Here is a 24,693-nt window from a genome sequence, read left to right on the forward strand (position 1 = left end):
TTGCCGAACAGAAGAATTCTGCCAATGCCGAACTAGCACAGCCCTTGGAATCCGAAGTAGAGCCGCCGGACTGCTGGAGCGGATTCGTAGATGGAGCTTCAAACAAGATGGGAAGTGGAGCTGGTATTTTACTTGTCGCTCCCGACGGACACGAGGTAACCTACTCACTTCGGTTCCTATTCCCCACTACTAATAATGAAGCCGAGTACGAAGCCCTCCTGGCCGGACTCCAGTTAGCGCAAAGTCTGCTCGTCAAATCTCTCAAAGTCCATTGTGATTCACAAGTCATAGTAAATCACATGTTGGGTACAAGTGAAGCTCGTGACGAGAGAATGAAGAAGTATTTGGACAAAGCGCAAAGCATCAGCCGAAGTTTCTCCTATTTTCGGATAATCCGCATTCCCAGAGCGGAAAATAGCCGAGCAGATACCTTAAGTAAGTTGGCCTCAGATCCGAGCTCAAAGGCGGAAGAATTAATGCATCGAAGCATTGATGAAGCCGAGGTACATTCAGTATCCAGCTCGCCGAACTGGATGACGCCGATCTTGCAGTATCTGGATCAAGGACAATTGCCCGAGGATAAGAGAGAAGCTCGGAAGATCACGTGCCGAGCACTTCGGTACGAACTTCATGAAGGAGTCCTCTTTAGAAAGTCTTACCTCCAGCCGTTATTGCGGTGCGTAGGACCAGAAGAGACGGACTACATCCTCAGAGAAGTTCATGAAGGATCGTGCGGTAGCCACATCGGAGCCAGAGCTTTAGCTAAAAAAGTTCTGAGATGGGGATATTATTGGCCAACCATGGTACAAGAGGCAGTGCAGCTCGTCAAGAAGTGTACGAAGTGCCAAATTCATGCAAATGTCCCAAGGATGCCGCAGACCGATCTATACACTATGCAAAGCCCTTGGCCTTTCATGCAATGGGGCATAGACATAGTGGGACCACTTCCTCAAGCTCCTCGGCAAATGAAATTCCTTATCGTTGCCGTGGACTACTTCACGAAGTGGGTGGAGGCTGAACCATTAGCTACGATAACGAGCTCAAAGGCATTGGACTTCGTCTGGAAGAACATAGTGTGCCGATTTGGCATACCCCACATCCTCATCTCGGATAATGGGACTCAGTTCACCGACAAGACGTTCAAGAATTGGTGCCAAGAGCTGAACATTCAACAGCGGTTCGCTTCGGTCTCCCATCCCCAAGCAAACGGACAAACGGAAGTAACGAACCGGATTCTGATGAAAGGGTTAAAAGCTCGGTTAGAACAAGCCAAAGGACAATGGGTAGAAAATCTCCCTCAAGTCCTATGGTCCTACCGAACTACACCCAAGACCTCCAACGGTGAAACTCCGTATAGTCTGGTGTACGGCACTGAAGCCGTAATTCCGGTGGAGATCGGCGTACCCAGTCCCCGAACTCTAAATTTCTCCTCAGAAATGAATGACGACGGACTGAGAGCAGAACTAGATCTCGCCGAAGAAAGAAGAGAATTGGCGTGCATAAAAGCAGCCAAGTATAAGGAGCAAGTAGCCCGGTATTATAACCAAAGGGTGAAAAAGCTTCAATTTCAAGTGGGAGATCTCGTCTTGAGAAACAACGAAGTAAGCCGAGCAGAAAAGCTGGGCAAACTCGAACCCACATGGGAGGGTCCATATCGGGTGTCAGAAGTCCTCGGCAAAGGGTCTTATAAATTGACTCACATGTCAGGAGAACAAGTACCCCGAACATGGCACGTCTCCAACCTCAAGAAGTTCCACTTGTAAGAGACAAAAGTCCGGTCAGTCCGTCTCGTGTCTAGTTCGGTCATAGGGGTATATGTTTTTATTTGTTTGTTTCTTACTTGTACCTTTTACTTGTCGTTTTTAAAAAAAAAAAAAAAAGTTTAAAGTTTTTTTCCTTCATCTTTTTCCTTTTTTCTCTATGTGTTTTGTCTCTATGTGCTTGTCGTCTCTTACAAATGGTACCAAGGTATATCGTTCTTTAAAGACTGATCCCCTTTTTAGATCGATTATTAAAGACTATTGTGAGTCCAAGCTTCTAAGGAGGATATAAGACCACAATTCAGCTTAACAAGCAGTCCGTCTGAAACGAACTGCAATAAGCCAACGATTGTGAGTCCAAGCTTCCAAGGAGGATACAAGACCGCAATTCAGCTTAACAAGCACTTCGTCTGAAACGAACTGCAATAAGCCAACGATTGTGAGTCCAAGCTTCTCAGGAAGATACAAGACCACAATTCGGCTTAAGAAATAAGCACTTCGTCTGAAACGAACTGCAATAAGGGAAAGTCCGATCCACGCGATAAACCTCGCCGAATTAGGACGACCAAGTTCGGTCAAAGAAGTTTACCTCATAAGACCGGGGACGACCATGTCTAGTCAAAGAGGTTTACTGCATAAGACCACTTCGGTTAACAGGGAAAGTCCGATCCACGCGATAAAACTCGCCGAATTAGGACAAGGGAAAGTTCGATCCCGGCGACAAAAATCGCCAAATTAGAACACAAACCAAGTCCGGTCAAAGAAGTTTCCTTCATAAGATCAAAGACGAGTCCGGTCAAAGAAGCTTACTTCAAAGTCCAAATACGAGTCCGATCAAAGAAGCTCACTTCATAAGACCGATGACGAGCACGATGAAATTGTTTCGCAGAGCTGTAAGTAAGCAGTGATAAAAGCGAAAGGAAAAAATTTCATTTATTAAATCTCGTTCGGCTGACAATTCAGCTCCCCTACGAGAAGGCATTACGCCATTACAAAGGACTATTCTACTGTCCTCGGTTGCTAAAGTTAAGCCACCTATCTGCAAAATCCTCTGGAAGCCGAGTTCGGTTGTTCCGAGCAGATGAAGAATAAGCAGGTCGACGAGATGCTATCCTCGACCCAACACCTCTTCCGCGAGCCCCAGAAGCTCTAACCCCTCGGCGATGAAGAGTCTCTGCAATAAGCATCTGCTGATCTTGCTCGCTCATAGTCACAACTCCTCGGCGAATTTCAGTCCGTCCCTGTCTTGACGATTCCGGTTGCTCCTGAGCCCGTTCTCGTCTTGACGTTTCCGGCTGTTCCGGAGTTCGTTGTTGACTGGGAGTAGGATTTTGAACAAGGGAACCAGAGGCTTGATCTGGAGTGCGAGCATCTGTTGGCGGGAAATGCCTAAGGAATCTCCCGATTGAGGGACGCCGGGAAAGAATGATGTCGTACCGAGAAGCCAGCGCCGCAATGATTTCACAACTTGTTGGCAAGCCGAGCTCTCCAGCGCATTGTTCCTCCGGAGTACATGATATTCCTCCCACAGTTCGTCAACTCGACTCTGAACATCTGATATGGTCACTCCCCCGCGCACACGGATGTAATCCTCGTACGCAGTCCTCTCAGCAATGGTCGTATTCAGCTCGGCCTCCAGATCCTTCTTATCGGACTCTAAGTCCTTATTATCGGCCTCCAGCTTCACTAAACGAGCCAGAAGCTCGTCATTCTTCGTCTGATCGGCTATAGCTCTTTTCTCAGCTTCGTCTAAAGCCGAAGAGTACAGCCGTTTCCAGTGAAGTATCTCCATCTCCTTGAGTACAAAGCAGCTATATTAGTTCGGCAGCTGTACCGAGCAGATAGTAAAATACAACAGGAATAAAGGCGAGTACGAAAAGCTATACGAAGACAAGTGTAGAGAATTTTTCATTCACAAGGAAAATTTTTTACACTAGGAGGGCTTCAAGGCCATTTTACAAGGAAGAAACTAGACTAAGAGAAGGGAGACGAAATCATACTCCGCCAGCTTCGTCTCCGGCTCCTCGGTCTGGTTCAGCTTCTTTCTCCTGAGCTACCTCAGCCTCGGCCTCGCATCCTGCCGGCCTCGCCTCCGCCTCCTGATCGGCTTCCTTCTCCGGATGCCCGGCCCGCTCGACTTCGGCCTCCAGCTCCAGCGGCTCGGCCTCACCCTCTCCGTTGTAAGTCGAAGCGGGTGAAACGGGTCCCACGGAGGCAAAGATAGCCTCCAGGTTCTCGTCCCGATCAGCTCGACAACTCCGGACTCGGTCTGCAGAAAGCAGGACCGAGGATGAAGCGAGCTCCTCAAGGAGCGGCAGATTCTGAAGCCGAGCTGCTATCTCTCGGCTGTACAGAGGCAGCACGACGTCGGCCCCCTGCTCGCCCTTATCGGTAATTAGCCTTACCAGACTACCGACAAAGGCCGAGAACTGGCTGCTCAAAAAGAGTTTCTCCGTGTAAACACGGAGAGCCTCCCCCTGGGCAGCCACGGCGGCAGCCTCCTTCTGAGCCTCCCGGTGCTTCGTCTGCTCTTGCAGGATGATGAGCTGGTTTTTGGCTGACCGGGCTTCATCCTGAGCCGAGATCCTAGCAGCTCGGGCCCTCTCAAATTTGGCCTCAGCCTGTTCGGCCAGACTACGAGCAAGATGCAACTTCTTCTGCATCTCCTCGTAGTCGTGGGATGCTTTGGAGAGCTCCACGGAGACGAGCTTGGCTCTCTGAAGATGAACAAGGAAAAAACTCAACAGAATGGCCATCAAAAAATGTGGAAAAGAAGCCAAGTCAGAAAGCTTACCTCCACAAAATTCGTCGGCCATTGAAAAGGCTCAGGGACGTGTTCCGGGATGTCTGCAACCACCTCGGAGATGACCAGGTCTTTCCCCGGCACTCTTGGGGACTCATGAAATTTCCCCTTCCCTTTAGCCGAACACGGCTCCGGCTCTTTCGGATCCGAAGAAGAGGTTTTTTGCCTCTTCGGATTCTTCTCGGCTTCAGACGCCGAGCGAGGGGCTCTCTGCCTCTCCGGCTCCACAAGCTCGGAGGACTTTCGGATAGCCTTATTCAACATGTACACTGCCAAAAAGCAAGAAAGCCAGGTTAGTTTTCTTCGTTAAAGCAGTAGAGCATAAAGATAAAGAGAAATCCTCACCCTCGGCCTCTTCGTCCGAAGACGAGATGTCGAACACGACGTCGCCCTTGACGAGCTCAGACTCCGTGTATTGTTTCCTAACTATGGGAATCTTGTTGAGCTCGCCATCGAGCTCGTCCAACGGTTCAGGCCGAGGATGACGGATAACGGACTTCGGCCCTCTCCAGGGAAAACTAGGAGCCGCGGTCCTATCATAGTAGAAGAAGCGGTTTTGCCACTTCGGCCACTTCGTTTTACAAAAGGCCCTAAAGGGCTGTACAGGGATCAAGTAAAACCAAGACCCCTTCCTCTTAAATTGAAAGAATTTAAGGATCGCCTTCAAAGACAAATCCCTTCCTAACTTATGGAGTTCGGCAGCAAAGGCCGACAAGTGCCTCCAAGAGTTCGGAGTCACCTGGCCTAAAGGAAGCTGAAAAAAATCTAGTAAATCTATAAAGGCAGAAGGGAGGGGGAAACGAAGCCCGCATTCTAAGCAGGCCTCGTACACGGTGGCGTAACCCTCCGGCGGGGAGTCAGCCCTATGATCACCGTCAGGTACCACCGCCTTCCCCCCAGGAAAAAAGTATTTTTCGGGTAGGGATATCACAGTATCCTTACTCAAAATACTATGGAAATACTCTACGGTCTTCTCCCCGGACTCTTTCCGGCCAGAAGACCCCTTACCGCCTCTCCTACCGCTACCCGACTCCGAAGAAGAAGAAGAAGACATTTTTCTTACTTTTTGAAGGTGAAGAAAGTCTGAAGAAATTCTTGAAAGCGGAGAGAGAATTTTCGCAAAAAAGAGAGAGTGCAGAAGAAGCAGTCGCAAAAGTGCTTCAATGATGAAGAAAGGAGGTATTTATCAGATTCGGCGAAGATTTCAAAATCGTCGCACCGTTTCGAATCCCACCTTTTCAGGATTCAACGGCCGGATTTTACTGTCGCATTTAATGCAAGGCACGTCCCCTGACATCAGCCTCCCCCTTGCCTTTATCCAGAATGCCGAAGTGACTCACTTCGCCGAAGTGATTCACTTCGCCCTTCGGGGGGGGTAGTGATGGGGTGCGTACTAAACAAGCCCAACAGCAATGACGGCCCATCAGCCCAAAGCCCAAGGAAGAGTATGAGTTCGGCATTACCAAAGAGTTCGGCCTCAGCCTACAGCTCGGTAAAAGCCAACCAATCAAGCTCTGCTCTCAGGTCGGCACCAAGCTCTACTCTCAGATCGGCGACCAAAGCAGTTCGGTCTCAGTATTCGACCGAACAAAGAGTTCGGCCTCAGCCTACAGCTCGGTAAAAGCCAACTAATCAAGCTCTGCTCTCAGGTCGGCATCAAGCTCTACTCTCAGATCGGCAACCAAAGCAGTTCGGTCTCAGTATTCGACCGAACAAGGAGTTAGTGGACCCATACAGGATTTCCACAACTTCCAACACACCCACTACCACGTGGTGTCAACTCAGGCCACGATCGTAGGCCATGACCTACGCTACATCCACGATCTTAGGCCATGACCTCCACGACATCCACAACCATCATTAGTGGTGATGCAAGTCACGATCTTAGTTCAATGTATAAATAGAACTTAGATCAGATAGAAAAAGGTTAAGCTCTCTAGAGATAAAACATCATATAGCAAGTCTGTGTTGTAAGCTGTAATCCCAGATCAAGCAATACAATCTTGCCCTCCCTTCTTCCCGTGGACGTAGATTTACTTCAGTAAATCGAACCACGTAAATTCTTTGTGTCGTAGTCTTTATTCTCTACCAGCATTTACTAACATCAGAAATTCGCGGAACCATCACATACGTTATTGGCGTAATAGTCGATAATATCCTAATTAACTTTGTGATTATTTATGCATCTTTGTTTATAGTTGCTCTTCAGAACTTGACCATTGCCTTGCTCTTTCATCACATTGGAACATACTTACATTCTTTCTTTCTCAAAATACAAAAAATAAGAAAAAAGAAAAAAGGGATAATTTAATAAGTTTGTTAAATAATTCCCAGACTTTCTTTAAATGTACGTATGTGTACACCGACGTTTGTCTCACTTCATTTCTCATGATTGCATATTTGCATTCCTTATTTTTCCCATTTTTCAAAAAAATCAAAACAGTTTCTATTGTTTCCCTATTCTACGTTAATGTGGAAAGGACGAGAAAAGTTTCGTAATCCATGCTGATTTACAACAAATTAAGCTTAACAACTTGAGTAAATTCATCAAAATATCAACATCACAGCAGCAATAATGCATTACACATTTCATTTCCCTTTAGATATTGGCGTACCACCACACAAGCCGGACGTACAAGTACAATCCATCAATGCATTATTCTAAAAGCGCGAGAAACTCACGTTAGCGAAAAGACCGACGAGGTCTCTCCTGTACGGCAGGTACGATCTGCTCTTCTCCCCTTCCTTCACCGCTCTGCTCCTCACATAAAGCGCCTCACGCGCCGCCGCCGAAGCGGAATCTGGTCCTTCGCCGCCGCGTCCTTTCTCCGGCGATCGGAGCGTCGGATTCTCTCCTCGGCGCTTTGGCGTCAGAAACACAATACTCTCCTTCCCATCGCTCCTACTCCGCCGCAGCAGCAGATCGCGGATCTTCCAACGCCGCCTCGAAGCCGATCCGGTCGACTTGCTTTTCTCGCACTGCCGCAGCGCCGCCGCCGGAACGCTCTCCAGCTCGTCTTCCTCCGACGAGGAGCACGACGGCGCGCGATCGCGATCCTCTTCGGCGAAGAGTTTTCTCAGCGGAATCTGTTCCGATTGCTCGGTTCCGCGGCTGATTTGTATCAAATCGCGGCTGAATACGGGGAAAACCGGTCCGTCGTGGTGGAATTCGGCGGCGGAGACCTCCTTGTAATTATCGTCGCGCAGCAGAGCGAATTCGAAATCGTCATCTCCGGCGGCGACTCGGAGCGCTGTCTCTGCTAATCGATCGGATGAGTAGCTGCTGAAGCTAGGGCATACGCAAACATCGTTGTTCATTGATTGTGTTTGTGTGTATGTTTTGCGAGAGAAATCAGAGGGTTTGAGAGAGAGGAGAGGGGGAAAACGGGAAACAGATGAGAGGTTGAATTGAATAAGCGTGTATTTATATGAGGTGAGTGAGCTATAGTTTCATTGTGGTGTGGTGAGAACAGCTCACACGTGTGCTTCGGAAAAAAGAAGCCTCTTAATTACGTCGCTCAACTTTGATTATAACTTACTTTAGCCAAAAAGATAAAAATAATTTATGATGAACTAAATATAAATAAAAATAAAAATGGGACATGTATATTGTGAGACATGTATTTTTAAAAACTTGTGTTGTGGAAATAACTTTTTCCTACATCGACTATTTTATTTATTTATTGTGTCTAATCTCATAAATTTCGTTTTTTAATCCATCATTAACTAGAGTACCAAGATTATGATTTAATTATGCGCCAAGATATGCCAAAAAGTTCATTTATATTTGTAGAGGAAACTGTCATTTAAATTACTATATAATTTTCCATTGGTTTTTGGTTAAATATATCACTATTGAAATTGGAACTTAATTTTTATTTTTTCTCAATTTTTTCATAACATTAAAAGTTAACTAATATGACATAATATGACAACAAAACAAAGTCATTATATTTTGATTGTTAATTAAAATAAGTCAATATAACAAATAAGGTGATTTTATTGTCATATGATATTTGATTTTATTATACTCCATAATTTTCTCAATTTGACTATTATAGGATAATTGCAAAAAAATACTATAAGTTACTTGTATATTCTGATTTCAAAAGTTATATAATGATAAAAGTTATGAAAAATTATAATTATTACTAATAATGCCAATAATTAATTTTCGGGATAGATTCGGAATAAATGAAAACAATAAATCGAATAAAATGATGGTAAAATGAAATGAAACAGAGCAACCGACGTTAGTTTTAACTGTGGAGTATTCGAGAATCTCTGTGCAGCAAGAGAGAGATTGAGCTTTTACTCGGAAAAATGGCGGCAGAGGACAGTAGTGCACCGACGCGGATAATGGTAGCGGTGAACGAGTCAACGATCAAAGGCTATCCCCACGCCTCCATAAGCAGCAGAGGAGCTTTTGACTGGACTCTCAGCAAAATCGTCCGCACCAACACGTCTGGATTCAAGCTGCTATTTCTCCATGTTCAAGTCCCCGACGAAGACGGTATTGATAATTGACTCTTCCATTTTTGCTATCTGTTGCTCTATATTGAAGTTTTTGCTGTTGCAGGTGTTTTGATTCTGTGATTGTGGCTTCGTAATTGTGTGCTTTCATTGAGATTTTAGTTGAATTCGATCTGTTTGGTTTAGTTAGGGTTTGTGTAGTATCGGATTTTGTTTAATTTCGTTGCTAATTAGAAGAATATGCTAGAACCGGACGATGATTTCTTATTCCAACTGGTCGATCTGTTTGGTGTTTACTTTAGTAATTATTTTCTTTTGTGGATGGTTGAGTGAATTAAAGCAATCTAATAGCTTTGAGAACTACTATTTGGATATTGCAGTTATACATGAAATTGGTGTTTTTGTTGCTATTTTCATTTCTGATCTTTGCTAAGTAACTGATTCTGAATTAGTAATAGGTACTATTTGACTTCAATGCTGATCGAATACTTTGTAGATAGAATTTGGTGAATAAATCCCTACTAATCTTTGTTAGACTGCATATGATATTCTTTAACTTGCTTTTCTTGTCTGGCTTTGATGTTTACTAGAGTCAAGGGCTACTAGTTAAATTCACTGTCATCCTCGAAGCTTGCCCCTTTTTCAGCTTCTTTACTTCCAAACCCCAAAGATGTGTGTTTGCCTTAGTATATTTTACGAGATGATTGGGAAAAATGCTAAATTACTCAACTTGTCTAGGTTTTGATGATATGGATAGCATATATGCCTCCCCAGAAGATTTCAAGACAATGAAGCGCAGAGACAAGATCAGAGGTCTTCATCTTTTGGAGTACTTTGTCAATCACTGTCATGAAATCGGGGTATACAGATACTCCCACCCTGTCTATCGTAGAACTCCCACCTTCCATATTGATCATTTTTGTGTATTTTAACAACCTGCACGAGTAACAAGTCCATGCGATTTAATCAGTGTTGTAAGACCATATGGAGAAGAAAGAGCATTATACCTAACATGGTTATTTCAACATTTGTGTAGGTTGCTTGTGAAGCATGGATCAAGATAGGTGATCCCAAAGAAGTCATCTGCCATGAAGCGACTCGTGTCCAGCCAGATTTTCTTGTCCTGGGAAGCAGGGGTCTCGGGCCTTTCCAGAAGTACGTTTGCTTTTCAACTTTCATCTTTTTGCTCTCAGCATGATCTAATCCCCCCGAAGATTCAGCTCGTCCTAACACCAGTGACTCGTTATGTAGGGTTTTTGTGGGAACAGTTAGTGAATTTTGTGTGAAGCATGCTGATTGCCCTGTGATTGCAATCAAGAGGGATGCATCTGAGAATCCTCAGGACCCCGTTGATGACTGAGTGATCGACAATCAATGTGGAGATATCTTCTGTTCAATTCAATGTAAGTTTATTGATGTTGCTTGCCCTTGTTCTCCTTTTGATACTGCGTTGAGTCTTGACCAATTTACCGTGTCTCACATTACTGTAAATCACATTTAAGCCCGTTCGGGTGCCTTGTAGAGTAGTAGTGAGATGAATACCAGCAAGATTTGTGATTTGTGATTTGTGAACAATATTCTTGTATATAGTGAGAAAGGGAGTGTTGTCTTTTAAATTTCTTGAGATCGTCACACCCTGCTTGTCGCTTGTCATCCTCGTCGTCTGCAACCCATTCTCCCAACACATTATATACTCACTTCTTGCTTCTCTTTACATGAAATGTGAACAGTAATGGCGTGCAAGCACGTAAGCGCGTCTTAGTTAAATTTGATCGAATGCGCCTTCACGTGATCGTTCGTGTGAGCGTTTGAACGAGTAATCGAGTATTAGCTAAAATCACATTTAAGCCCAAGTATGCAGAAAGTGAAACCTAGGCTAGTTTTTAAGGATAAAGCAGGTACAGTAACCAAGTCATAGCCCACATTTATCCTATTACTAATATACCAAAAAAAAGCTAACTGCAAAAGAAAATTAAATAAATAAGAAAATGGTACTTTTCTTCTTCTTCTTCTTCTTCCATCAAATTCCACCAAAAACATCTACAACAATTGCAATTGCAGACTAACAACAAACCACTAGATTACGATGTGCTTTTCTCAGCAATAACTCTCACCATCTCTCCGACCGTCTCCATCTTCTCCATCAGCAGCTTCATCTCGTCCTTCAAATCCGACTCCTCCTCCGACGAGAATCTCGAACGGTAGTTCTCCACAATAGCTGTCGTTATCTCGAGCTTCTGCTTGATGGCGCTGAGATCCGAAACCAATCCCCCAGCTTCTCGTTTCTCAGGAGGCCGCAGCTTAGGGCAGCGGTGCAACGAGTAGCTAACGTTCTCCGAACCAAATGGACATGTGCTTGATGATGATTCATAGGCTGCTTCTGCATCAGAGTCCTTGGTGTACGCAACCCGGATAGAGTGGCTGTCTTTCTCGACCTTTGTTTCCTTCATGATGAGGCTCCCGAACTTGCCAAACAGCCCCACGACCAGTTTCTTCGAAGGCAGAGGAAATCTGGGCGTGAAAGACAGAGTGAGGCACGTCATAGTTTCGCCCTTTTCGGATTTCTTAGTTTTCTTTGGTGTATTTGATGCTATGGGAGTGTTCTCTTCGGGCAATCTGTTGCCTGTTTTCTCCTCAGCTCGTCCGTTGCTTATGTTAGTTAGCTGAGACAGTTGTTTGAGATATATCTTATAGTCCGATCCGTGCAAGTACGTTGAGCTTCTGAGTGCAGAGACGAACGCCCAAACCGTATCAAGGGAGCCCTTCTTGCTTAGGTAAAACGGATCGAGAGCTGCACGCTGTATCTCTAACAGTAGTTCATTAACCGGCATATCAACATCAGACACGGAGAAGCTCAGCATCTTAACATCCTTGACTGTCCGTGAACGTGTGTCACCGACACTTCCTGTTGGCTCGTTATCCGTTGAGATAGACTGAGACGTAGCAGTCTCTGCGTGCTCTCCTCCCGCCTCAGCTGTCTTGGTAGCTTCATCATTCTCAGCCTGTGCTACGGACTTAAAACTCGAGAGTGACTTAAAGCTCGAGCTACCCAGTCTCCAAGCAAGATTCGTGTACGGAGGAGATAAGTACTTGCTCTTCTTCCTCTCCCTCGGGGTTGACACTGTGTCTGAGTCATCTCTGGCTTCTTCGTAAGCTTCTTCAGCAACAGAAATATCGATTTCCTTTGGCTTTCCCGACAGATTCCCTCCGTTTGCACCATCATCTTTTGCATCCGTTATCATAGGGGACGATGAAACCTCTGCCTTTCTCTTCTTACCTCTCTTCTCCGTTGAACAAGGCTGCTCGTTATCCTTCTTCCTCTTCCGGGTGGTCGTGGACTTCTCGACATCCATGCCCTCCTTACCCGGCTTCACATTTTTGTTCTCTCCCATGAGCTCAGCCACACTTCTCTGCTTCCGTCTATGCAAAACCTTACTCTCCGATGGCACCTGTGAGTTCACAGACCGAGCTGTGGGCGAAGATAGCCAGTCGTCATCCTGTGGGCGGAGCACAGGGACTTCAACCGCAACATCTAAATCATCTCGATTATTCTCTTCCAAACCTTCAATATCAAAGGGCTCGTGATACACAGCCAATGTACGAGCACCACTAAAATAACAAAACGCAGACAACCAACTCCTTAAAACAGCAAGGTCGAGAGCGTTCCCCACAGAAACCACCTTCGCTAGCTGCATGACTCTATCCAACACATCCACAGGTTCATACTCGGGCAAAGAAAGCCGACAAACATCCACCTCTGGCACGACGACCCCTGCTCTCAATCCGGCATTTAAAACCTCCGGCTTAGCAAGACTCTCTTTCTTTTCCTCGGGGATGCATTTACACATCATCTCTAACTCCATCAGCCTACCAACCTCATCCGCAACCGTCTGCACAGCATAAAGAAAGTTTTTCGAGCTACTATCTTTTGACATCTGTGAAAATTTTTCCACAAAGGGTACCAGCTGAGACAATGAGCACCAAGAACACGAACCATCCCCAAAAAAGGCCACCAGAAGACGACCCTCCTGTTTACGAGCCATAGCAAACTCCGAAGCATCTTCTGGATCATACACCTGCCCCGGCCACCACGGATGACTCTTGATTTTTGCCCAAACAAAATCCCCCACACGAAACCCGTGCTCCTTATTATTCATCTCCGAATCATTCATCTTATCACCAGTTCCTTCGTCACATCCATCCACATCCATAACATCCAATTGATCATCACCCGTAGACTTACAATCCCCCGTTTCTTCCAAATAATTCTTGGCATTTCTTTCATTTTCGTTGCGAGCTTTCACAAGTTCGCTCTCAGAGAAATTCACATTAACACTAGACTCTACAATTACTTCACTTTCCACAGCCTGTTCACTCACAACAGCATCACATTTCCTCAAATTCGAAACCCTAGTTCGATCTTCCTCCAAAGAATTCTTGACATTTCCACCATTTTCGTCGCAACTTTTCACAAGTTCGCCCTTGGAGCCATTCACATTAACACTAGAGTCTACAATAACTTCACTTTCCACAACCTGTTCACTTACAACAGCATCACATTTCCTCAAATTTGAAATCCTAGTCTGATCTTCCTCCAAAGAGTTCTCGACATTTCCATCATTTTCGTTGCAACTTTTCACATGTTCGCCCTCAGAACCATTCACATCAGGACTAGAGTCTACAATAGCTTTACTTTCCACAACCTGTTCACTCACAACAGCTTCACATTTCCTCAAATTCAAAACCCTAGTTCGATCTTCCTTCGGTTCAGAATCCGAAATCCCCAATTCGGAGCCAGGATCATCAGAGTGAATCTTTGCCTCAGCAACATCTTCCAAAGATGCCATTTTTATACACAAACTAGAAAATAAAAAAATCCCCAAATTTCTCTTCTTTACAACTGCAATAGAATAAACCAACACAAAAGCAATAAAAAACAGATTAAAATGCAGCTGTAACCAAACATTTAAACTAGCAAGATCACCAAATAAACTGAAATGCAGAAACACCACCAAAAGCAATATAAAAAAAATCCCCAAATTTCTCTTTTTTACAACTGCAACAAAATAAAACCAACAGAAAAGTAGTAAAAACAGAAAAAAAAAATGGAGCTGTAACTAAACATAAACTAGCAAGATCAAATGAAATGAAGAAACGCCACCTAAAAATCTTGCTAAAACCCTAAACTAACACAAAGGAACAGCAAAACCAACCAAAACAAACGAAATCGATTATAAAAAAAGACAATATCCTAGCTAGATTCAAAGAATTGAAACCGACAAAGGAAAAATATTCCGTAAAAAAGGGGGGGAATGGTGAAATCGAGCTATTAACTTACGCCGTCAAATGCTTGGAGAAGCATCGTCTCCGAAAATTAACTTCGCAGAGAGAGGAAATCTAGGGAAGTGTTGTAATGAGTTAAAGAATTAGGGTTTTTGGAAATATTGCTTTTTCCGGACAAGTGAAGTACTGAGCTGCAATGAAGTGTTTTTTTTTTCTATTTTGAAAAAAAGGGATTTTGGGAAAAATGAAAATATGCGGAATGTTAGAGTGTAGCGCGGTGCACCAGATGGAAGTGATGGGATTGGACGATGGCGTTGATGAACCAATGATGTGATGAGGTCAAGGACGGTGTATTGCACCAGCTGCGGTGGAACTAAACCATTTTAATAGACGGCTGTGGTTTCGTACGCAAAATTATATAGCGTGTTCGGTTTAACATTTCAAATAATTTGATTATTTAAGATTTTTAGTTTATGGTTTTAAATAACTTTTCAACTTTTGTTTATGGATTTAAATTTTTAGATGACATGTCATTTTCGATGTTATATGTCTATAAGTTTGTTCTGATTTTACTAACAACAAACGAAATAATGCTCGATTGTTAGATATGGTCTTTTATCGAACATTGCTTCTGAATAGATTTTTATAAGTCAATTTTGGCCGTACTAACTTTGGATTAGATTGTGTTTGTAAGTTTGATACTCGAATGCAACTACAATCTTTTTAAAGTAGTAATTAGTAAATTATTTTTACTCTCGGCTATAGATTCTTGCCAGTCAATTTAAGTTTAAATTTTTTTAAATGACGTTAATGCTCGTAAGTTCGATGCTAGTATATACTCCATCTTTCACGTCGGCACCTTATTATTGATGCCTTATGCTAATGAGTTAATACTTGTCTTAAAAGCTCAAATACAATTGTGTTCACAAGTTCGATACTTAAAATTTCATATACTTATAACCTTTTGAGATGACACCTCATTTTCTACTATCAATATTCATAAGCTAATTACTAATCTTCTAAGCTTTAAATAAGATATTCAAAAGTTTAATGCTTAAGATGTGTTTTTTTACATTCATGAGAGTTCTGATCATGTCAAGTTATTTTTAAAAAATTAATTTATAGAGTATATAATTAACCCTTTTTTGTTTTGTTTTTATAGTGTAAAATCAAATTATTCTTTTATATAGCCTCACTAATCAACTATGCCCTCTTTGTCACCTTTTTTAATCATAATTATTGCTTCTTTTTTATCATACTCATTGATTTTATTCATAACTTAGATCATTTTTTTATTTATACAGTACTACTATATAAGAACAAAAATGAAACAAAGTACAAAATAATTGAAAAAGTTTATCTTCATAATCAAGGTTTTATCTTCAAAAACAGAATTCATTTCTTAGAAACATTTCAACATCATCAATCCCAACTTCGGCATTATGTTTATGTATATGAAATATGAATCTCAAAAATCTATAAACCAAAGATAAATTTTGGAATGGAAATTAACAAAATCGGCATAATCACTGCATCTACATCTTCACTCACATCCAAATTTAAGGGGGGGAAAAAGCTAAAAATGTGAAAATTTACCGCGAAAATCAGACGATTGAGACCTTAGCGCCGGCCTCCTCGAGCTGCTTCTTCGCCTCCTCCTTCGACACCGCCTCCTTGAATTTCTTCGGCAATCCTTCAATCAGCCCCTTCGCCTCCTTCAGCGCGAGGCTCGTCAGCGCCCTAACCACCTTGATCGTCGCGATCCTCATGTTACTCGGCACGTCCTCGATCACCACGTCGAACTCCGTCTTCTCCTCCACCGCCGCCGCCGCGCCGAGCTTGTCCTGGAGGTACTCGACAAGCTTCTGCGCGTCGGCGAGGGTCAGATTCGAGATCTGGTCGCCGAGATCGACGACCTTTGGCGGAGCGTCGACAGCGGCGAGGGGGCGGAGAGGATTGGGGAGGGGAAGGGAAATCGAGGGGTGGATTGGGGAATTGGGAGGAGGGGAGCATAGGATAAGAGGCGGAGCGGAGGATGGCGTAGGATGGCGTGGTTGAAGCCATGGTGGTATATGGAGCGAACGGAGAAGATAGGATAAGAATTATCGGAGATGAGTACTTAAAACCAGTGTATTGCGCCTTTTTTACTAAATTACCCTTTGGGTTTTTAATATTTAGGCATAAAAAATATTGTAAAAATAAAAATTCAGGGGCATTCCGAGAATCGAACTCGGGACCTCTCGCACCCAAAGCGAGAATCATACCACTAGACCAAATGCCCATTTTGGTTATTGATTGATAATATTTATTCAAATAGCAAATTTTAGTTTAAATTATTTATTCCATTCATTAAGAGGTTAATTAGGCGGTTGTAGTTGAATAATTCTTTTTCTATAAATAGCATTGTACACTTCTTCAACTAAGCAATGAAACGATGAATACCATCTCTTCTTCTACACCATCTACGTTATCTACTCTCTCAACTCACTCAAAACAGCTTGTTTAGCTATAATCGAGAAGCCTATCTTATTTATTATCGAAGTAAAAAAATCTAAATCTAATTTTTGAAAATAATATTAAGGATTTAAAACTTTCGCCCTTTTCCAAATGAAAGTAGATTGCACAAAGAGTATTCAGCTTTTTCTCTTGACATACAAAATGCTACAACAGGTGAAGTGCATTATACAATAATGAATCTTCAAAGAAGCACAAGGCAATATTTTCACCACCGCTTGCGCTTTCTTCCATACCAGTATGCGAAGGCTGCCACGGACGCAGCAACGATAACTCCCGTAGTAGCATGCCAGACGTGTAGTGGTTTGTCGAGGACGAGAGTGGAGCCACCACCCACTTCTGCTGGGAGAGGAGAGGGAGGTTTCTGGATTACGTTAAAGGCATATTCCAACCCCTGGCTCTCGAGCTCAGCAAAGTCTTCGATTTTTGGTTTCAGCCTCGTGGCCTGGGCTAACGCCTCGTACTGTTCCTTCGTTCCACCCTCAAGGAAAGAGCCGACCAAATGGCTTTTGTTCATCCAGTACGCTCCAAAAGTGTTTCCACTGAAGTTTCCGAAGTGGACAACTTCGCCTGCATTGTCTCCATAGAACTGCCAAGACAGAGTGAAGACCCTCGAGTAGAAGAAGGGTAGATAGTCAAATTCGCCCGCCTTTTCAGGTTCGATGATGGCTGAAACAACGTGCCTTGCTGCCCTCCGTGCAGAGTCAACGTGCTCGAGCCTGCGCGTTTCACCGACTATTTTGACTGGAAAAGCAGCGACGTCCCCAATTGCATAGACTGAGCTGTTGCTCGATTGCATTTTGCCATTTACCTTGATTCCCCCCTTTTCCATGGTTAATTGGCCTTCAAACAGACTTGTGTTTGGTCGAATCCCTATACCGACCACAACCATATCTGCAGGAAGCTTGCTCCCATCTCGAAGATTAACAGCGCAGACCTATTAAAAGAGTTGGCCAATGCAAGTATAAGAATGCGCAGTTGGAGACATACAAAGCCATATTATGCGTATTCGACACATTTCATCTCAGATTGTTTTCTGGTATTGAAATGGCCAACTGGCTCATAGCCTATACGAGACTTGTTTAGAACTAAATTTCATATCTACAGATACCAAATAAGTGAAACTATACCGTTTCGTTGGAATTTTACATAAATCCTTTAATCTTCTAAAACAAAATTCTCTTTGATAAAGAATTTAACAAGCAAAGCAAAGAACAGTAATACCTTCCCATCAGAGTTAAAATCGAATGATGTCAAGACAGTTCCTTTGACAAACTTCACCCCTTTGGACTGATAAAATTCTTCATAGAAAGCCGCAATCTTGGGGGTGAATAAACGGGCCACTGCAGAAGCCAGAATATGAGAACATTGTTGCTTGAGAAGATTAACAAACATAGTTCCCAAATTAGTAAAACAAAGATGAGTTCTCACTTGAAACAGTAGAATGTGTGTGTGTGTGTGTGTGTGAGAGAGAGAGAGAGTAATCAGAACCATATCATACCATACCATACCATACCATACCATACCATACCATATCATATCATATCATATCATATCATATCCAGCAGTATGACCGATAAATTTGACGCATAAATTGAAATGAAGAATGGAACAATTATAAGAAAACTACTTACTACACTGTGCCTCTGGAAAGACCATAGTCACATTTAAGTTGTTTATCACCAAAGATGCAGCACATTCCATTCCAATATAGCCACCACCAATAACAACAGCCTGTCCACCACTGCGAGATTGCATCACATCTACAAGTCTGTCCGCATCAGCCACATCTCGTAAATAACACACATTAGGTGCATCTAAAGTATTTACCCCAAACTCTTCAAGCTTTAAAGCCTACAAAATGACAAGAAACAATACCAGTTACAAGCTGAATAATTTATGACAGATGCATTTTCACCCAAGATAGGGGGGCCGGGGGGGTCAAGTTGACTTTGGTCCATAATAAGTTCTACTGCACATGCATATGCTTCGATTTTTCATTAGTCAATTAAACCTTAAGCCCAGGCGTAAGTTCTGAAGTTGGCAGATCAACAGTATGCTGGGAAATGCTTCAAGTTCACTCCTACTTCAAATAGGATGCAAATGGCGAGGATATAACACACTAATTCTTGAAAGAAATTCAAAATTTGTGATCCATGTGCTGTTTATCTGGAGCTTAAATTATCCCAGAATCTGCTTCGAAAGGGCATTTAAACTAAATACACCCCAATACTGGGCCAGGCACAATAGCCAGCATTATGCCAAAAGAATAAGAGGCTCGACAAGAAGAGTATTGTGAAAATGTCTTCCATAATTCCACTGCGATCTATTTCAATGCAAAACAACAGAACTAACGTATTCTTTCAGCACAAAACTACCAGGATTTAAAAACAGAATAGCTTCAGTACCCGAGCACCAGTTGCAACAATGAGATACTTGTAGCTTATTGTTTCTCCTGTTGCAGTAAGCAGTGTCTTCCGTCTTACATCAGCAGACTTAACTCTAGTTCCAAGAATTAGCTCAATACCTGAAGATAGCATCAGAAGAAGTAATTACACAAAATCTGAAGAAGTAATAAAAATCTAACAAAAACTAGAAGCATTGCTGTTTACTGCATTTGGATTTTGGGGTGATGGTATCCAAACTTGGTCTAATGTTTACTTTTATCATGGAGTGGATTCTTAAATGAAATCATACACTGAACGATGTGATTTCCTAGATTCATTCTACAAATACTATATTCAAGCTATACAACAAGGAAGAAAAAATGAAAAAGGCTTGCTCTGAGCAGAGGGAGAGAACCATTTCTTCCTAGTAGCATTAAACTACGGAAACCTATATAGGATTATGTTGATTACACAAGGGTGACATATTGAAACTAAAGAAATGGTATTGAAAATTACCATTTTCATTGTACCATTTTGGAGCCAATCTTTCTCCATTGGTACCTACACAACAGTGAAATGAAGGTAGGCGTGCAGGAGCTGCAAGCAGTAGAAAGTACAGAGTTAAGTCATTTAAAATGTCAAACCTTTATTCTCAAACAGATTAACATAGTCAAGAATAACAGTAACTTCCAAAGAATCTAACACAAGAGACGTTCACATATGTACACAGCACAAATAGATCCAAAGAAAATATCAGTGAGCATAATTTAGATATAGAGTTTTTAACCAAACATTAATAATCTGCATAAATGACTTATGCAGATTAAGGACTTGGATCTGAATTTGCACATGGAAAAGTACCTTAAAAATTAGCATCCTATAAATTAAACAGAGGCCAAATGAAGCATAACTCTAATATAGATGTACCCAAAAGTTTGTGTATTCAAATTGCTAATCAGACACTCAGTTTTTCCCATGTTTTTGTTTCAAGTGAACTTATCTGACTATCAACCCAGGGCACAAGGTCAATATATGCATGTAAAAAAGTGTATGCTGCAGCAGAAATTTGTGATCCTGCTGCATAGGAAGTAAAATAAATACCTTCAGGGAGTAAGTAACCTTTGCTCAATGCAGGCCTTTCATAGGGTGCAACCTACAAAGTGCACTAGTATGAATAGCATATTGGAAAAAAGGAAAAGAAAATAAAGAATCTAACCAAGCATACAAACATTAACGAAATAGCATTAAACTATGATTGCATTAGCCCAAGCATACAGCCATAACCTGATCTTCACCTTGACTCGTTATAATGAAAGATATATAAGTGAAACACTTCTACTATCAAACCAAGAAACATGAGAAACGACAAAAACATGTACCCTCCTCTAAGTGTAGGCTACTTAAGATTCAACAAGCTACCAAAAAAATAAGAATGCAGATAAGCATGCATATCACTATCTTACTGGTTCCACGAAGCTTCATTCTATCAAAAAAATTCTCTGTTTCTCAAGTTGTTGGGGGAAACAAGACAAATTCAACAAATTGATCCATGGAGAGTCATGGCACCATAACCCTCTATTGAGACAAAGACATACTACCAAGAACATATGTATGATTGCCAGTTGATCAGACAGGTATAGAATTATAGATGATATATGGATGCTAGTTCATGGCCTAACAAAGGTCCTATCCAAGTTTCTTTGGGAAGAGGATCTAATATGCTCTTGCACACAGCTTAATACAGGATATCCTTTCATCCTCTGGGTGGAAATGCAACCAAATAAAAGAAGGGAAAGCCATGAACTCACCCCTTGCTACTTAAAATGGACAGAAGTCCATGAAAATAGGATACCATACACTGGATACTTGAAATTATAAATATTGGAATCACCGAAATTTAGATTTTATCCAGTGCTTTAGCAACCAAATTAGAGATTTCCACCAAATCTTAACCAGGAGTAACCTAATGCAACTTATTGTAAATACCTACCACATCAATGTTATCAATCTCGTATGGCGGCTTATGGCGGTTTGCCTAAAAACCGCCACAAGGATATGGCGTATTAGTATGGCGGATATGGCGGTCAACAATTAAATAAATAAAATAATACTTATATATTTATATATAATTCAAAAATTTAAAAATATTAAAAATATAACATCTAAAACACTTTAAACAATTAATAAAGCATAATATACCACTCTAACAACCATGTTTCTTGCATAATGCCCTATTCCTAAATGCAGTACACACGCAATGTTGTCAAATGTCGGATATGGCGGTGCTATGGCAGCGACATGGTGCTATGGCGTTTCCACCACCGAACGCCATGCCATAGCGCCATGGCGCTGCCATATCCGCTATTTGATAACACTGTACCACATCATAAAAAAAATCCACATCAGGGATTCATAATTACTGCACTGATGCACAAAATAACAGACACTGTAAAATTCGAGTTCCTTCATCTGGCTTTAAACACAAACCCCCCCAAAAATCCTCTGATTTTCAGCTCTCGATCAAGTCTAGATAAGTAATAAATAAATGAACATCACATAACAAGCTCATATTACACCACCCTTCCATCTCAAAACATTCGGCGAACTTCACTAAATCTGACAGATTGAAACTAATTGCAACAAACATCATCTGAAAACATTCGGATTGCACATCAGCTAACACGCCTGCCATAATTAGGTGCGAACTTCACTAAATCGACAATTGAAAACTAATTGTAACAAACATCTTCTAAATTAGGTGCGAACTTCACTAAATCGACAAATTAAAAACATTCGGATTGCACATCAGCTTACACGACTGCCAGAATTAGGTGCGAACTTCACTAAATCGACAGATTGAAAACTAATTGCAACAAACAAATTCAGCCAGCAATTAATATCATTAACAACACACACATACACACATACATAATTTTATCTATATACACGCAATAGCGCGAGAAGAGAGAGAGAGAGTTACAGGCTCTTCGGAGATGATGCAGAGTTCACCGGAGGAGACGCCTGCCTGGACGAATTCATGGGCGGCGTAGCCAGCTGCGACGCCTCCTCCGATTATCACGTACACGAACGCTCTCCCCATTTGGTGCTGCACGCCACCTTCTTTCTCTCTCCGGGTATAGATACAATTCAATCTATATGTATATAGTGAGGAGACTAGAAAATGATCGTTTCTTGAGAGCTGCGCCACCTCTTCACACTTGCTGAGCCATTACCCGAGATAAATATAATCACTGCCAAATTGAACATGAGTGATTGATTTTTCTCTTTCTTTTTTCTCTTTCATTTTCAATTCGAGATAAATATGAGTGATTTACAAAATTAGGGTTCTAATAAAAAAAACGGGGTTCATCCATTTTCAATCTGGATTTCCACCTAAATTACCATATTGCCCACCTTTGGACACTTCTATTCACATTTGAGTTGCCTGAAAAACTATAAAGTTCGATAGCTGATATAATTGTTGATTTTTAACTAAAGTGTGTCGTTTTCTTCATGAATAGACAACGTCGTTTAACTTGTTCGTGACGACGTCCATGTATGATTTTTCGACTTCTATATCATATACAATTTCTCCAAATAAAAATTGGTAGTGTGATAATTAAGTACAAATCCAAATTTCATGATATTTTAATTGATTTTTATAATTGCAAGACGAATCAAAATTTGACAAAGTTTTGTGAATTTTCGGCAATTTGTCATTTTAGTTATTTAGATAATACTCCTACTTGTTTCATCCGCAAACAATTAGGGATATATGCTTAAATCAAAACAGTACTTTAGCATGGAGTTGTACTATTTATAATTTCAATTCATAATTAGTTAATTAGAATAACTTCACTCCAACTCCAACTCCAACCGGAGAAAACTTTACTCAAACATTGCAATTTAGAAGCAACCTATAGTTAGGTATAATTATTTTGTGTTACACTAATAAATAAACTATACCCAATTAATGGCTTATATTTATTTCGTCCATAACAATAACAAAATTAAAAAAAAACGAGTGTGTGGAATGTACAATTATTTCATTGACCGTCATTACATACTTATTCAATTTTTGACTCTTCCAAACTTATTTATAATAATAGGAAAATGTTCAAATACACATTAATGTTTACTTTATTCTAACGTGGAGTAAAATCCGGTAAGCATTTAATGTTATTACGAAAAAAATAAAGAGATTATTAGAATTGAAATTTAGTGAAAAATAACAACATAAGTTCATTTTCCGATGACAATACAACAGTTTATTTTTCTTATTATCAAATTGTCTCTAAAATTTTAAATTTTAGAACGTCACTGAATAAAGTTTTTTATTGAACAAAAATTGATACACGATTGGATAAAAAATAATGATGGGTTTATATTGTCTGTGTTCTAGAAAATAATCTTTTTGTTTGAGCATAGCTGCTTACACGTGGCACTAAATTATGAATGTGGTTCTTCCACCCATACTCTTATCCATTTAGATATTATCAATTATAAATACCTAATAATAATTCTTCCATCCAGTACTCCATCAAAATAAACGACTTTTATAATACACATACTGATTTAAAAAATGTTTGTTTTAGTGATAGAAGATAGTTCACTTTCCATTTTCACAAACATTAAGAAAATGTAGTAATTTATATGCAACTATTCTATTTTGTTCTTATTTATCTAAATCTAATTTATATGCAGTCGATGCTTCTTTTGTAATGAGGAGCCGGAACCTTTGGAGCATATTATTTTCAGCTGCAGAATTTTAAGCTAATTGTGGTACGACTATTGTGATAGATGGAACATATTCATATGTCTCCTTAAGGACCCGATGGCATGTTTCCTCTTTTGGTTGGGCACCCCTCTCCAAAAGGGTGATAAAAAGACGTTGATCTCTATGTTTTATATCATGTCTTGGTCGATTTGGAACATATGAAATAAAATGATTTTTCAAAAGTTTGAGCCAAATTGGGAGGTTGAAAAGACAAGACCATTTTTGCAACTTACTCTATGGAATTTAAGTGACTGCCCAAATCTCTCCCACAACACAGATGTTCATCGATCTAGTGCACGTCTTCAGGTTTTGGAGTGAAAATTTATATCAGGTTAGTGTTGTGGCTGTTGATGTTTTTTTGGCTCTTGGGTGTTTAACATTTAGCACGTCTGTTGGTGTTTGACTGAGATGTCGTTGTACTTTTCTGTTTTCGGTTTTTGTGGCTTGGCTTCTGGCCGTTTGTCTTGAACCTTTGTTCGCTGCTTGCTGGCTCGAGCCTTTTTTAATTTATAAAAAACTATTCTATTTTGTTCTAATCTATTTTTGTAATTTCGGTACCATTTCTCTTATTTAACTAATCTCGTGAGTCATGTCTCTATGTTTTGACCAATTTCAAATTAGTACTATCATTATTATAGTGACAATTGTTATGTATTTAGATCTGAATTTGATGCAAAACTATATTATTAGGCTTAG

At 41.2% G+C, this 24,693-nt stretch overlaps 4 protein-coding genes, 1 non-coding gene and 1 pseudogene across 6 annotated transcripts; 1 reads left to right on the forward strand and 5 right to left on the reverse strand.

Annotated features, from left to right (window-relative positions):
- Positions 1–6,882: 6,882 nt before the first annotated feature.
- LOC121781174 lies at positions 6,883–7,968 on the reverse strand. The gene has a single exon (XM_042178891.1). The coding sequence runs from the start codon at positions 7,879–7,881 to the stop codon at positions 7,225–7,227; it is 657 nt and encodes a 218-aa protein (XP_042034825.1). The 5' UTR covers positions 7,882–7,968; the 3' UTR covers positions 6,883–7,224.
- An 844-nt stretch (positions 7,969–8,812) lies between these two features.
- Positions 8,813–10,652, forward strand: LOC121782314 (universal stress protein A-like protein). Its single transcript, XM_042180111.1, has 4 exons — positions 8,813–9,076; positions 9,775–9,896; positions 10,073–10,191; positions 10,288–10,652. Exons 1-4 carry the CDS (start codon positions 8,887–8,889, stop codon positions 10,394–10,396), a joined length of 540 nt encoding a protein of 179 aa, XP_042036045.1. The 5' UTR covers positions 8,813–8,886; the 3' UTR covers positions 10,397–10,652.
- Positions 10,653–10,992: 340 nt separating this feature from the next.
- Positions 10,993–16,047, reverse strand: LOC121782311. 2 transcript variants are annotated; one of them, XM_042180107.1, is made up of 2 exons: positions 15,916–16,047; positions 10,993–13,936 (listed from the first exon to the last, which is right to left on the reverse strand). In XM_042180107.1, the coding sequence occupies exon 2, from the start codon at positions 13,881–13,883 to the stop codon at positions 11,118–11,120; it is 2,766 nt and encodes a 921-aa protein (XP_042036041.1). In that variant the 5' UTR covers positions 13,884–13,936; positions 15,916–16,047; the 3' UTR covers positions 10,993–11,117. The 2 variants fall into 2 exon arrangements, with proteins under 2 accessions (XP_042036041.1, XP_042036040.1); XM_042180106.1 differs by lacking the exon at positions 15,916–16,047 and adding an exon at positions 14,375–14,532.
- On the reverse strand, positions 15,663–16,398 carry LOC121782315 (annotated as a pseudogene).
- Positions 16,399–16,528: 130 nt separating this feature from the next.
- On the reverse strand, positions 16,529–16,600 carry TRNAP-UGG. Its single transcript has one exon. It is a non-coding gene; the product is annotated as a tRNA-Pro (tRNA).
- A 295-nt stretch (positions 16,601–16,895) lies between these two features.
- Positions 16,896–22,562, reverse strand: LOC121782312 (monodehydroascorbate reductase 4, peroxisomal-like). The gene is made up of 7 exons (XM_042180108.1): positions 22,201–22,562; positions 20,322–20,373; positions 19,737–19,817; positions 19,242–19,360; positions 18,468–18,687; positions 18,058–18,176; positions 16,896–17,770 (listed from the first exon to the last, which is right to left on the reverse strand). Exons 1-7 carry the CDS (start codon positions 22,318–22,320, stop codon positions 17,042–17,044), a joined length of 1,440 nt encoding a protein of 479 aa, XP_042036042.1. The 5' UTR covers positions 22,321–22,562; the 3' UTR covers positions 16,896–17,041.
- Between the last annotated feature and the right edge of the window lie 2,131 nt (positions 22,563–24,693).

This window comes from Salvia splendens, chromosome 20 (assembly GCF_004379255.2).
Source record: "Salvia splendens isolate huo1 chromosome 20, SspV2, whole genome shotgun sequence".
In the NCBI taxonomy this organism is placed as follows: domain Eukaryota; kingdom Viridiplantae; phylum Streptophyta; class Magnoliopsida; order Lamiales; family Lamiaceae; genus Salvia; species Salvia splendens.